At 44.1% G+C, this 15,158-nt stretch overlaps 1 protein-coding gene across 1 annotated transcript in view; it reads left to right on the top strand.

The window, feature by feature from the left end:
- Positions 1-15,158, top strand: part of LOC147733673 (transient receptor potential cation channel subfamily M member 7-like) — a 1,613,265-nt gene that overhangs the window by 907,249 nt on the left and 690,858 nt on the right. Inside the window, exon 21 of the mRNA XM_086958251.1 lies at positions 2,640-2,924. Coding sequence (XP_086814377.1) covers positions 2,640-2,924 — 285 coding nt within the window. The remainder of the gene's footprint in view (positions 1-2,639; positions 2,925-15,158) is intronic.

Raw genomic sequence — 15,158 nt, 5'->3', positions numbered from 1 at the left:
TCGTTCTCAGGATCTTAGACACCCATGTCTATTCTGCATGTCATTTATTGTTTTATACAGAGTTTAAATCAGGCATGTAGTCCTTGTTTGAATGTCCAAGCTTTTTAGCTTTGAATATTCTGGTATAGCCTCTACTAAGTCAAATTTGTTTTCGTGGGTAAGTTGTTTGATATTTACAGAATATGTCTTGAATTCGTCAGACTGCAACTGTTGAAATATCTCAGACTACTTGCCTCCATAGGTCAGTGAACTTAGATGCAGCTGTAAAATCCAAATTACTGTAAGCCTTCAATTTAGATACCTTCTTCAGGACATCTTACACCCAGAAGGAGGTTTCTCCATCAACTTCCTCTTCTGTGCATCCATGACTGTAGTCAACTAATCTTAATGACTGTCTTTTTGGTGTTAGGAGTACTAGAAGTTTGAAAGCAATATTTCCTTCATAAACTAAGTGCACGTGATTTATCTTCCATAGCTTCTCTGTCTATAGTCAACAAAACGCCCATTCACTTGCCTCAGCTAGCTGTGAAAGGCACTACTACGTTCATGTACTGGGGCATAGCAGTTTCCACATCATGCACGTCTATCTAGTATCACTAGAGTGTTTCTGCATGCACCTCCATCCACAGTAGCATTCTTGGCACTTTATCTGTTTTTGTTAACTAATTCATTGGCACACACAAAGGAGTACTTGGTAGAAGAATATAGTTGATATAAATTGGATCTGCCCATGCGAGCAGGATCAGCCTGAAACAGAAAATAGGCCCAGGCAAAAAATGTAAATTTGCCCCCCATTCCTGAATCAGATAGCTAAAAAAAAGGGTCTAACGTTTGCAGATCGGCGCAGTTCGAAGTTTGTAAAAATACTTGATAATTATTTTGCAAAGAATGGGAGACTGAATGCTTTTGTACTTGTTGAAGGCAATGTTTGTAGGAATATTGTAGAAGTCAACAGTAAAAACGGGACCACCACACCATAAAACAGTCCCTAAACAGCCAAAACACCGATCACACACTGACCTATAAGATCCGCCCTTGTGGCACAGCCAGATTGCCCTAAAGGCAAGTCCGACCCTGAATGCATCAAATGGGACCTCTCACATCTGTTAGATGTGTGTTAAGGGTAGGGCGCACAGCCTGGGGTATTTCTATTTAATCAGCCATTGTGTACAAATACTCAGAGGTATTCGCAATATTAGGGTATGCTTACCATCTTAACAAACCCCAGGCAAACAAAGGGATAGCTTATTTGGTCCTAAGGGTGGCCTCCAAATACCCACAGATACCTCCAATTCAGTAGTGGGTGACTTGATTTATGGGTCTCTGGCCCTTAATGGCCCTCAAGATGTTGAGCACAATATTGTGTACCACTGTTGTGAAACTTCACTTGTTTTTGGCATTATACAGTACAAGGCTTCAAAGGCGGATTTTGCCCTTGTGAAGAAAAGGCAAATGTAAGTATTTGGCTCCTCGTCCTTCTCTGAAGTGTAGTTACTGAAATGTAGAGGGTGCTTAGAATCTGTCAGACCTGCCACAGAGGCTCTTGCAGAGAATTGATAAGGAACCTGCTGGGAACCACAAACTCAGTACAGCCACAAACTCCTGTATTTTATAATTAGTGTTTACTATGTGCTAATCATCTTTGAGTTTTCCATAGTGCAACTACCTAGTATGCTGCCTTGTATGTACGATGTGGGCCCTGGGATCGCTGTGGCCTAGTACTCACGCTATAAGGCTCCGATGAGCCCTAACTAGGCCAAACATAGTCTCGTATTGCAGGTGCGGCTCTAGGCTCATGGAGGCCCTGGGCAGGGAGCGTAGGTATGGGGCCCCAGAAGAGGGGGTCCGGGCGGGGCGGAGCGCGGAGGTCAGTGAAGAGGCGGGGGGACAGGGTGTTTGGAAGTGGAACAGAGCTGGAGGCCGCCAAATCCCTGCCAGGGGCCGCCACACAAATATGTATCCATCCTCAAAGGATTATTATATTATTTATTTATTTATTTTTGATATTTAATAAAGCGCGAACAATTACCCGCAGGCGTCTCAGCGCTATTACTATTGCAGACTTCTCCTATACTGGGCTTCATACTTTTAAAGGTTGAACAACCAAGTTTTCAGTTGCTTTCTAAATGACAAGAGGTTTGGGCTTAAGGATATATATTGGCGTGGTGGCCCCTGGGGTTTGGTGGCCCTGTGCAGGTGCACAGCTTGCACATGCCTAAGGCCGCCCCTGCGTATTGCTTCTGTTCTCTTTCAGTAGGAACTTGACCTTAGGGTGCTTGTTTTCTCTGAAGTGGGAATATTTCCTCTCCACGCTACCACAGACATAAATGGTGCACAAAACCGACCTTTTCTGCAGAGTCCTCCATCTGTTCCTTTATTTGGAAAGACAGCTCCTCTTGAAGAAATGAAAAAATACCGCTTGCTGATCTTCAGAACCAACGTTTTCTATGCCCAGTGCAGTTATTGATCAGAATATGATGAATGGGGGATGAATACAGATGTCATTTTGTATGGAGCTGTGTAGAATATTTATCTTGCTGCATACTAAGTCTTCTGATGATAAATATTTTGACTAAATGCTGCTGTTGATTGATAAACAATTACTATAGCTGACTCTATGGATATTTTTTGCAGTACAGATGTTAATGTCAGAAGCCGGGAAGATCAAGCAGAAGATGAAAGTATGGTTTTCTGCGTACCTTAACATCAGTGACACAATTGCCATTGTGACTTTCTTCATTGGATCTGGATTAAGACTTGGAGGCAGGGATAACTCCTATGAGCTTAACAACGTTGGATCCATTATTTTCATTGCTGGCAGACTGATCTACTGTCTGAATATCATCTTTTGGTATGTGCGGTTAATGGATTTTTTAAATGTAAACCAACATGCCGGACCATATGTCCTGATGCTTCAACGAATGGTAAGTTTTAGAAAAATAGTTTTTTTGTTCATGCATGTACTTGAGTGCATAAATTATGTCAATTTCCAATTCATTATTATAGCATGTTGTGGAGTGGTATGCAATATTCAATTAATATTGTTCTAACTAAGCTTTCCTTCCATGCACCTTCACTGTGCTTTTCAGGGCTAGCCTCATAAAATTGCTTTGATTCTTGCCACTGTCACTTCAGCCATAGATGTAGGCCTGAACATTTGTGAACAATAAAGCATTGATGGCTGACTCTAGCAGGTTGTTGTAAAATGCAAACAAGATGCCAAAGATGTTAACCCCTGGTTACAATAGTGGTGGATGCATGCACCAGGTATGGGCGTCCTCAAAGCACACATCACATTTACAGTTCTATGATACACACCTCTGAGGATCCCATGAGTCAGGCAGGCATTTATGTGTTCTGACTTGGCGAGCTAATATTTACCGATTTTGTGATGAGTGCATGGCTGACTGGAGCCAGTGAACAGGAACCCTGACTATTGTGCATCAGATTTCTACTTAACTTCGGATCTGGCTTCCAGTCTTGGTCCCTACACAAGATGCTGTACATTCCCTATCCGCAGGCAGTGCTTGCCAGCCGACATCTGTGTATTTGAGTGGCGAGAGGCAGTGAACTGAAACCAGAAAGCAAAGGTGTGGACACTGGCAGACTTGGATAGAAATGGAAAGAGAAGCAAAGAGTGGTGGAATTGAAAATGTGTAACAAGAAATTGACATGGAGTGGTGTGTGAAGCAAACATTAGCGGCTGCCGATCAATTAAACTGGTGAGGTGAACATATGAGGCTAGCTTAAAATAAATAAAAGAAAGATAAGATTCACTTACCATTTCCCATTGGCGCTCGCATCTCCTCGTCAGTGGCTCCAACTCTCCTCTTCCGATCAATGCGCTGCTCTCATGCTGCACAGGCAGCGTGACAGAAGCACCAGGATTGGATATAGCGGTTTGGCTCCACGCTTACTGAGGCCTCTGCTTGCTTTCCACCCTGCTCTCTTAGAGAGCGTGGTGGGGAGGTTTACACTGCACATGTCAGGCTGGCTGTCACAAGACGGCTGTCCAAAGTGACCTGCGCAGTGTAAACTGTTGGAGTGAGCACCACTTCCCTGCTGCCAGTCAGCAGTGACTGCGCCCCCAAACACAGCTCGGGCTGAAAGGGAAAAATAAAATTAAATGGTAATAAATCACCTTTCACCTTTTGCAGCGCTGGCAGCAGGAGGGGTGGGAGACGCTTCTGTGCCCTAATAGAGGGACCACTGCTGGGAGCAAGAGAATAGGTAAGGGGGTGGAGCAAAACTGAGAGCAGCGAATTTGAAGGGGTGAGCAGCACAGGTGTGAGAGAGAAGAGGAAAAAAACGTAGTTCCCTGAATGTAAGCAGTGGGTGGATATAAGTTATACAGTGAGTAGGGTGGTAAAAAATGTATGCCCCAAGGAAGGGACAAACGCCTGTAGAGGAAGGAAGCCATCAAATGAGATTGAGAAAAAAGCTAACCAATAATAATCAGTAGGTTGACCCAAAGGTAATGTGTATGTGTGTGTATGTATGTGTATATATATATATATGTGTGTGTGTGTATATATATATATATATATATGTGTGTGTGTGTGTGTGTGTGTATATATGTGTCTGTGTGTGTGTATATATGTATATATATATATATATATATCTATATATATATATATAGATATATATATATATATTTATTTTTTTCAAATTGAATCTCAGCTTTACATCTCAAATTAGCACTACTATGATTCAATTCTTGGATGTTGAGATCTATGTCCTAGATGATAAATTGCATACCCGACTCCATAGGAAGCCCACGGCGGGCAATTCCATCTTGCACGCCAATAGCGCACACCCTGGTCATCTAGTGAAAAGTATTCCTTACGGGGAATTTCTACGTATACGTAGAATATGTAGCTCCAGGGTAGATTTGGAAAAGTGTCAGAATGAGGCGTTCCTTAGATTTTGTGCTAGAGGCTACCAGACATCCCTTCTAAAGGAGGTTTTAAATAGAGCTAATAACTTGAACCGGGAGGAATATCTTAATTCCACAAGAGCCATCACAATCAGGCAAGAGCCCACAACAGAAATTCCTGATAGAATCAGCTTAATCACGACTTTCAACAGTGAGGAAAGGAAAGTAAGGGGGATATTAAAAAAACATTGGCCTTTGTTAAAAACAGACATCAGTGTGGCACCTTTGTTACCAGAGGAACCAACCATAACCTTTAGAAGGGCTCCTTCTATGAGGGATGCCCTAGTTAGATCGAGTCCAGAGGTGAACATCAAGAAAAATTGGTTATCTGACAAATCGGGATTTTACAAATGTATTTCATGCAGAGCATGTAAATTTGGTGTTAAAACCAAGGAGTACTGTTCTGCATTTGACCCGATACCCATTCAAATCAAAGGGCATTTTACATGCCGCACTGATTTCGTGGTCTATGTGCTCCAATGTACTTGTGGACTCAAGTATGTTGGCAGCACCAAACTACAGGCATTTAATCGTATCCTTCAGCACCTCAGGGCAATTGTCAATTCTGATGAGAACTACCCGGTTGCACGCCATTTTGGTTTAGTCCATCAGAAAAATGTGAATGATTTAAAATACTTCATTATTGACGCAATTCCTAAAAACATCAGGGGTGGGAATAGAGAGAAATTGCTAAGGCAGCTGGAAAGCAAGTACATTCTGCTTTTAGACACTAGAATTCCTAATGGAATGAATACAGGGGAGGACCTGCACTGTTTTCTGTAATTTTCTGTTAAATTGAAGAGTGGCAGTCTTCGGTTAATTATGCAGGTTGGAACCCCCTTTATACTTTTTCACTTATCTGTTGGGTTATCTTGTGAATATTTAACAGAGCCCACTCTCTAAGCAAATGGAAATGTGTAATGTATTACAATTCGCCACATTAATTATTTCATTCTGTCATGTTCCATCTCACCCCGCTTGCAGTTTTGATCAAAGAGATAGAATTGCCTCTCAACATAGGTGTTTATAGGATCGTTCACTATGGAGATATTACAGTTTTGAGCAGTGAAGAATGATACACAGTATTTTTAGAACTGAAATGTTGGGATGAAATGGGCACTATGCCACAAGTCTGTTTTTCCCTTTTTTTTCCGATTTAGAGTTATCATTCTATGAGTCTAAATATTCCTACTTTATAGTTTGGTGTAGGTAGATTACTGATGTAATTATCTGATTATTACATGTAAAACTCTCAATAGTCTTAACATGTTTTATATTCGCTTTCGCCCTCCCCCTTTTTGATTAATCAGCCAATGACCAATGAGTTATAATTGAGGCAGGGATCTGTCTCTTTGTCATGGCTGATATTGCACTTTGCACTTTGCTTGCGTGTTTGCACGAATTGATTTTGTATCTTAGCACTTGCACTTTAGTAATACCTAGGGGCAGTAGGTAAATGACAATTTCATCCGGCACCACAGAAATTATTTTTATCCTGTAGACCTTGAATGCTGATTATGGCACCGGTATGATCATGAAGTCTATAATGTAAATAGTGTTTGCCCTTTTTTGATCCCGTGTGAACATTCTATTACCAATCTTATTTTAGTTGGTATGCTGGCAACTACATGTAATATAGGATTTGTGATAATGGTTGTTTGTATATATTTTTTATCATATATGGTAAAACTGGATCTGTTTTCCAACAGGATATTCTGTTAGCATTGTGTGTCTTCGATTGTTATGGATGTGTACGCCCCCCACGTGTTAATTGTGCACCCTATTTAAACACTGTTATTGGTTCTGTCGGGCATGTGATCAAGGCTACCGTGACGTAGCCGAAATGCGTCATGCTGGCGACAAGGAGACAATAAACAACCTTTAATTTGCATTTGCAGCGCTGTGGAGTGGTCTGTACCTGTGGCTTTCTCTGTTCATGGAATGCTTTTCCTCTATCGAGACGTAGCAGGAACTTGAATCGGATATATATATATATATATCTATATATTACCTACTGGCGGTCGGCAGTAGGTATGTATAGTTAGGATTTTTTCTCTATGGGATTTTTGAAAATTCTATGTCTAATAACTTTAGCGTTTGTGGACGGAATTGGCTGAAATTTTCAGGAAAATGGCACATTTTGTTTCTGAATTGGGGGGGGGGGGGTTCGTCAAGGGGGGGCTGAGAAAAAAGGGGGGTCCCAAAACGCGTTTTTCCCATGTTAATTTCCATAGGGCGGTTGGCCTCACTTTTAGCTCGAACGGCTGAATGGATTTGCATGAAACTTGGCAAAATTGTAGGGACTGTTAGCCCGATGTGCCTTTGCTAGGTCTCAATATATGTGCTCCAGTGGATTTTGATAAATTAACGTTCAAAAAAATATATATATCTGTGACAGCGTCCCGGGTAGCGCTCCGGTTCGCGTACTTGACGCGAAACGGAACTTCGCGAAGCGAAGCTGATTGGCTCTCCGGTGTCTGTCAACATTCTAAACAGTCCGGAGCGGCCGCCATCTTGTCTCTCGGTAAGATCGAGAGACAAGAGGAGGCCAAAACGAAGGGGGAAATGACCGTAAGGGGGCATAGTAGATCCTCCCTGACCCCCTAGGTTTGATGTGGAGGCTTTAAAAGGGCCCCGCGGGGCAAAAAAAAAAATAAAAATCGTTTTTTTTTTTCGTGGGGAGCGCCCGGTACTCTTTTGTGCAATGGGCGGTGCTAATCTAAATGATGAGGGGGGGGGGAGGGCATCGTTCAAAGCACATCAGCGTGCATAAACACGAATTTTTTTTATCTACCACGTATTTGACTTATCTCCCTGAGATGCATTCCCTTGTGTTTCGGCAATGGTAGTCTGTTCATTGCATAGATCGCCCGAGGTCGGTAGTACAGAACGCTCGTAGGAAAGGGTCAAAAGCCAGGGGTATAGGAGTATGTAACAAGCGAGCCATTTAATTGAAAAAACTAAACGTGACAAACGGTTGCAGGATCATTGAAGGTTGATTTTATAATTGAAAGTATAACAGGATTAGTTACAATAAAATTGTCCATACGCACACCATGGGCGAGTATCATGGGTAACATTATTTCGAAGCTTTATTAATACAATAATCAATAATGAAAAATCGACATCAATAGCGTTGTCTGTATTCACAGTCAGTACCCTTCCCCGCCCGCCATGTGCATAAAGACCGCATACATCCCCCATAACGTCAAGGCTAAGTAACTAGAACGTCATAAGGAGTTGCAAGTCGCTCCCATACTGGCGCCATTTTGGTCGAGGCCAGGCAGGTTCAGAGTATAGTTCAATGTCTCCAATAAGTAGCGGCAGGACCAGAATCCCTTTCGGCAGTTCTGGCTTTGTCATTACGAGCACTAGAAAACAAGACATTCTGGGCAATACCACCCTTGACGCAGCTCTTTATTCCTCAAGATGGCGTCTTTCAAAAGCCAGGGGTATAGGAGTATGTAACAAGCGAGCCATTTAATTGAAAAAACTAAACATGACAAACGGTTGTAGGATCAGTGAAGGTTGATTTTTTTAATTGAAAGTATAACAGGATCAGTTACAATAAAATCGTCTATATGCACACCATGGGCGAGTATCATGGGTTACATTACTTTGAAGCTTTATTAATACAATAATCAATAATGAAAAATCGACATCAATAGGGTTGTCCGTATTCCCAGTCAGTACCCTTCCCCGCCCGCCATGTGCACAAAGACCGCATACATCCCCCATAACGTCAAGGCTAAGTAACTAGAACGTCATAAGGAGATGCAAGTTGCTCCCATACTGGCGCCATTTTGGTCGAGGCCAGGCAGGTCCAGAGTATAGTTTATTGTCTCCAATAAGTAGCGGCAGGACCAGAATCCCTTTCTGCAGTTCTGGCTTCGTTATTACGAGCACTAGAAAACAAGACATTCTGGGCAATACCACCCTTGACGCAGCCCTTTATTCTACAAGATGGTGTCTTTCAAAAGCCAGGGGTATAGGAGTATGTAAGAAGCAAGTCATTTAATTGAAAAAACTAAACGTGACAAACGGTTGCAGGATCAGTGAAGGTTGATTTTTTAATTGAAAGTATAACAGGATCAGTTACAATAAAATCGTCTATACGCACACCATGGGCGAGTATCATGGGTTACATTACTTTGAAGCTTTATTAATACAATAATCAATAATGAAAAATCGACATCAATAGGGTTGTCCGTATTCCCAGTCAGTACCCTTCCCCGCCCGCCATGTGCACAAAGACCGCATACATCCCCCATAACGTCAAGGCTAAGTAACTAGAACGTCATAAGGAGTTGCAAGTCGCTCCCATACTGGCGCCATTTTGGTCGAGGCCAGGCAGGTCCAGAGTATAGTTCAATGTCTCCAATAAGTAGCGGCAGGACCAGAATCCCTTTCGGCAGTTCTGGCTTCGTCATTACGAGCACTAGAAAACAAGACATTCTGGGCAATACCACCCTTGACGCAGCCTTTTATGCTACAAGATGGTGTCTTCCATTCAGAAAATATTGTTGGCAGCATTTTGAAAGGAAAGATAAACTGCCGTTCTCCTAGGGAGTCTGACATTGTTACATTTATGAAGAATGTTGAAGAGTAGTATGTTGAAAATCTGAAGCCATCGTTCTACAAACTCTCAACCAGCCTTGGATGGAAAAATCCTGAAGAATGTACAAACTGAAAGCCAGTTTTTGTTTGCATAGCATCAGCAGAAACACTTGAGTCAGCTTTGTGGCCGCAGGACGTGTCTTCAGGTCAAACGGATTGTGGGACAAGGTCCAGAATGGAAGAGTCGCTGTATCTCAAGAGTGGGTGAAATTTAGCCGGATGGCGGGTGAGACGCTGTAATAGCAAGAGCAGGCGCAACTCAGCTGGCCGAGAGAGACTTGGGGAGGGGGCAGGAGCCAAGCGCCCCCTCCCAGTCTGCGCACCACACCGCCTCTCGGGGGCCTCCGTCAAGCGGTTCAGGGAGGCACCGCATCACATTGCTTTCCAATGCAGTCAGGTCCTCAAACAGCCCCCACTTACTTTGAGAATAGTGAAGCTGCAGCAGGTGCAAATGAGCTTCAGACAGTGTTACAAGCACTGCTCGGAACCCTCAACTATGGCACCCAACATCCAGGACTTATGCCATTTGTGCAAGGCAGTGACATTGAAGCATCTCAGGGACGAAGCAACATACCATATCCAGAGTCCTTCCTACAGCCTCTGCCTTCCTTCTTACCTAGTTATGGTTCTTTCACTCCCACTCCAGGCTTTTAGTCTGTGGATGGAAAACCATGAACCTACACTCACCTATGAAAATCTTACTATTGATGCTTGACTGAGGCCAAGGAGATCAGAGTGCATGTCTGTGTAAGGTGATGTACCTCTGGGGAGACAAGGTCCAGAATGGAAGAGTCGCTGTATCGCAAGAGTGGGTGAAATTTAGCCGGATGGCGGGTGAGACGCTGTAATAGCAAGAGCAGGCGCAACTCAGCTGGCCGAGAGAGACTTGGGGAGGGGGCAGGAGCCAAGCGCCCCCTCCCAGTCCGCGCCACCACACCGCCCCTCGGGGGCCTCCGTCAAGCGGTTCAGGGAGGCACCGCAGGCAGCTGTTCTTCAGATCAGTGGCTCTCACCGGCAAGGCTCTCCTCCTTTAGCAGCGATCGTTGGCGCTGTGGTTGCGGCCGGAGGCCCCGCCTAGTCAACGCCCGGCCTCTCCATGTCGTAGGCCGCAAGAGTGGGCGCAACTCTGCTGGCCGAGCGAGAAATACCATCCCCCTGCACACATTCAGGGACCAGGCCGCATTGCGAGGGCACCGCAGGACGTGTCTTCAGGTCAAACGGATAGTGGGACAAGGTCCAGAATGGAAGAGCCGCTGTATCGCAAGAGTGAGTGAAATTTAGCCGGATGGCGGGTGAGACGCTGTAATAGCAAGAGCAGGCGCAACTCAGCTGGCCGAGAGAGACTTGGGGAGGGGGTAGGAGCTAAGCGCCCCCTCCCAGTCCGCGCCACCACACCGCCTCTGGGGGGCCTCCGTCAAGCGGTTCAGGGAGGAACCGCAGGCAGCCGTTCTTCAGATCAGTGGCTCTCACCGGCAAGGCTCCCCTCCATCAGCAGCAATCGTTGGCGCTGTGGTTGCGGCCGGAGGTCACATGACCTAGCCTTACATCATTAGGAACCCAAAAGTGAAATGAACCCATTAAAAGTTTTATTAACAAGTCACATGACCTGTTATGCTTACGTTACGTGCTCCGCTCCGCGCCCCGGATCGCTTCCGGGAAGCTGCTTTTCGCGCCACGCGCACCGGAGCACTTCCGGGTGCGCTAACGCGGCGCGTCATATGACAGAAGGGACAGGCAACAAGAACCATTAGTCACAGAGGGTAGGGCAAGTTCTTCTCTACCCGGGTCACGTTGGGGCTCCACCGGAACTGATCGAATTGGTAGTCTACAGTGTTTCTGGATGTTTCAGACTGAAGCTGGCGTCAGCATGAGAGCATTCCGTGGCTACGCCGTGGCCATTCCGCGAGCAATCATGGCAGTCGCTCCCCACTGGAAGTCTGCGGGAGTCGGGGGCCCGGTGACTCTTGTAGAATCTTCAAGGCTGAGGGGACGCTTTTGGGAATGGGGCCCATGCCCTAGCAGTCAAGCGTCCGAGTTCCAGGGTTGCCCAGAGCCATCCTTGCAGGCCAGGCCCAAGTCTGTGGAGCCGACCGCCATTTCCTGAGCTCCGTGGCAGCCGCCTGTCGCTGTACTGCAAGAGTGGGTACAATTCATCCGGATGGCGGGTGAGACGCTGTAATAACAAGAGCAGGCGCAATTCAGCTGGCCGAGCGAGGCCCTGTGCCGCAGGAGCGGGCGCAACTCAGGTGGCCGAGTGAAGCGCTGGGGTGTAGCTGAGAAACCTCCACCTGGGGAGGTGGGGGAGGCTGGTTCGCGCCGCCTCTCCCTTCTAGTGCACCCCACGCCGTCTCCTGGCGCAGGTATATGTGATGGTTGGACCAGGGCACCGCAGGACGTGTCTTCAGGTCAAACGGATTGTGGGACAAGGTCCAGAATGGAAGATTCACCAAAAGGCAACAAGTTCCGCCTGACCCCGGGAGCCGACCGCCTATGTCGGGGGCGATCTCAGGCCACACCAGGGCAACAGGACTTGGGGAGGGGGCAGGAGTCAAGCGCCCCCTCCGAGTCCGCACCACCACACCGCCCCTCGGGGGCCTCCGTCAAGCGGCTCAGGGAGGCACCGCAGGCAGCGGTTCTTCAGATCAGTGGCTGTCAGCAGCGATCGTTGGCGCTGTGGTTGCGGCCGGAGGCCCCGCCTAGTCAACGCCCCGGCCTCTCCATCTCGTAGGCCGCAGAGTATTCGGGAAGAAATCCCGGGAACGGCATGCATTTGGATCGATGTTGCAGCAGGCTGCCATGTAAATAGTTATTTAATAAAACGTTTTACCTGTTACTTTGCTGGTGTGTTGTATATATTTATAATATTTGCATAGGGTTTGTCGTTGTTTCTGGCGGGGTGGACGGCGGAGGCGAGCTATCTTGCAGCCATCATGGCATCGAGCTCAGTTCCTCTCACTAGTTTCATATTTCTCATGAGGGGTTGTTCCTAATGTTTCTATTTTAGCGAGGTCAAAAAGAGATCCCATTAGTGGCCTACTGATTTTGCTTGATTCCTTTTGTTGTTTCTAACGATTTTTCACTATCTGCAAAGACTAAACAGAGTATTGCGACTCTGTGCTTGTTTGTCAATAGAGAATGAACCAAAGAGAACCAATTCTAAAACAGTAAATGCTTGGATAACAATCAATCAAATGGAGAGGGAAGCAGGCACGACGGATTACAACGGGGGCAAAGGCCTGCGTTACCTACCCTTCACTATCTGCAAAGAGAGAATACTTCTAAAAGAAAAGAGGGGGGGAAGGGGCAGGGGGGGGCAGCGTTCAAAGCACATCAGCGTGCATAGACACGAAAATGTTTTTACCTACCACGTACTTGACATTTTAAAGCTTTTGATATTTGCTATTAAAAAACCATTGAAATTCACTTAAAAAACCATAGGTTATAGACCATATATAGTTAGGAATTAGCATTTACAAAACCTTGAAAATTCACTGAAAAAACCATGGGTTATAGACCATATATTGTTAGGAATTAGCATTTACAAAACCTTATTTTACTCGCACAAAACCATTGAAATTCCATATATAGTTAGTTGCACTAACTATATATCGCGCACCCGCAATCCACTGCTGATGATGTCACATATTACATCATTCATGACATGGTCAGTGACATCACTGATGACATCACTGGTGACAACTCAAATGACATCACTGATGACATCACTGATATCATTCATGTGATAATAAGATGAACCTCTTCAGACTCTAATATAACCTTAGATACAATCAGTGTAAACAGACACTCACAGATTGTCACTCATCCATGGAGTTACTCATACATCTAGTCAGTCATGCAAAGAATCAATCACACCTCCATTTCCTCAACTATACAGTTATACACACCTTACTAATTCAAACATATTCTAACACATATTTACTCTCCTATACGATCCTTGATACAAGTTCACAATGATCCATACAGCCACTCACACATTCATTGGCTCTTATGCACGGTTATATATGTCAACTCTCACATGTACTGTGTTTTACATATGTACTTACTTTGACATGTTGCACTGAGATATCCATTCACTCACCAATACACTCATACACACAGTCAACCGCCCATGCAGCTGTTTCCACATGCACTTTTGAACCCATACATCTAGTGAATCAACTGCTCACACATCTATGCACAGAGTCGTACACCTCCCAGCCACTCACACACATACTCAGTCTCCCATACAAATACTTGGGCAACCAATGAATATCCCATATAGTTACTCATATAGCTACTGATTAACACATTCAGCAGTTTACAGAACAACAGACATAATGATGCACAAATTAAGACCGTTTAGTCACTAACCCATGCACTCAGTGAGACACATTTAATCACTCTCTCATACAGTCAGTCATGCACCTACTAAATCCTTCATCCAGACACTTATACATCCACTCATTCTTCAATATGTAAGACATATTTTAACTTTACAGAAACATACAGCCATTGGATAATGTCATCAGTGATGTCATCAGTGATGTCACTGACCATGTCATGAATGATGTAATATGTGACATCATCAGCAGTGGATTGCGGGTGCGCGATATATAGTTAGTGCAACTAACTATATATGGAATTTCAATGGTTTTGTGTGAGTAAAATAAGGTTTTGTAAATGCTAATTCCTAACTATATATGGTCTATAACCCATGGTTTTTTCAGTGAATTTTCAAGGTTTTGTTAATGCTAATTCCTAACTATATATGGTCTATAACCTATGGTTTTTTCAGTGAATATATATATAGATATATATATGTGTGTATATATGTGTCTGTGTGTATATATATATATATATATATATATATATATATATATATATATATATATATATATATATTTATTTATTTATTTTTTTCAAAATATCACTTGAGTCACAATGCACACTCAGAAGTTTTTTGATTACCACCAAAATTTATTACTGTAAACCGCTACGCGTTTCGACATTAAGAGTGTCTTGATCACACGAGTATTACAGTGAAAATCGTCCGTGCTTAAATAAACAATGAACATAGATGAGGTCCTTGTTTTGCCTCCCAATTCTGACGTCGCTATTCGCAGCCATCTTGGAACGGTACAGTTTCTTAACATTTTACATATACTTACTAAGTTCTATTTACCTCGTACATGTGATATTACATTCTGTCAGATTTTTGGACTTAAAATGATGGCATTTCTTAATCCGCATGGTGTTGCATATAACACACACTTATTATCCCCTGCGGGCAAACTTTTCTAGCACATAGTGGATTAGTGCATTGTTGCGTAAAGCTTAGGTGATAACAAATAAATAAGCTTCGCTTGTATTTACCCAACATAGTCAGTCAAATACAGAGCAGCCATATCTCAGTCTGCCTTCCCATCTCCATGTGGAGAATCGCTGTTGGGGTGTGCGCTGTGTTACAATAAAGTTATTCAAAGTCACGTGATTCTGAATGAAAGTTCAAAAAAGACCACTGAATAAAATGTATCAGGCGAACTATGCATGATATTCCTGCAGAGATCGGCTGACATACAGATGGCAGCATGAAATAGATCATACG

Source organism: Lissotriton vulgaris, chromosome 2_1, assembly GCF_964263255.1.
Source record: "Lissotriton vulgaris chromosome 2_1, aLisVul1.2, whole genome shotgun sequence".
NCBI lineage: Eukaryota > Metazoa > Chordata > Amphibia > Caudata > Salamandridae > Lissotriton > Lissotriton vulgaris.
Note: the sequence above shows the minus strand (reverse complement) of the source record. Positions and strands in the feature narration are given on the sequence as shown.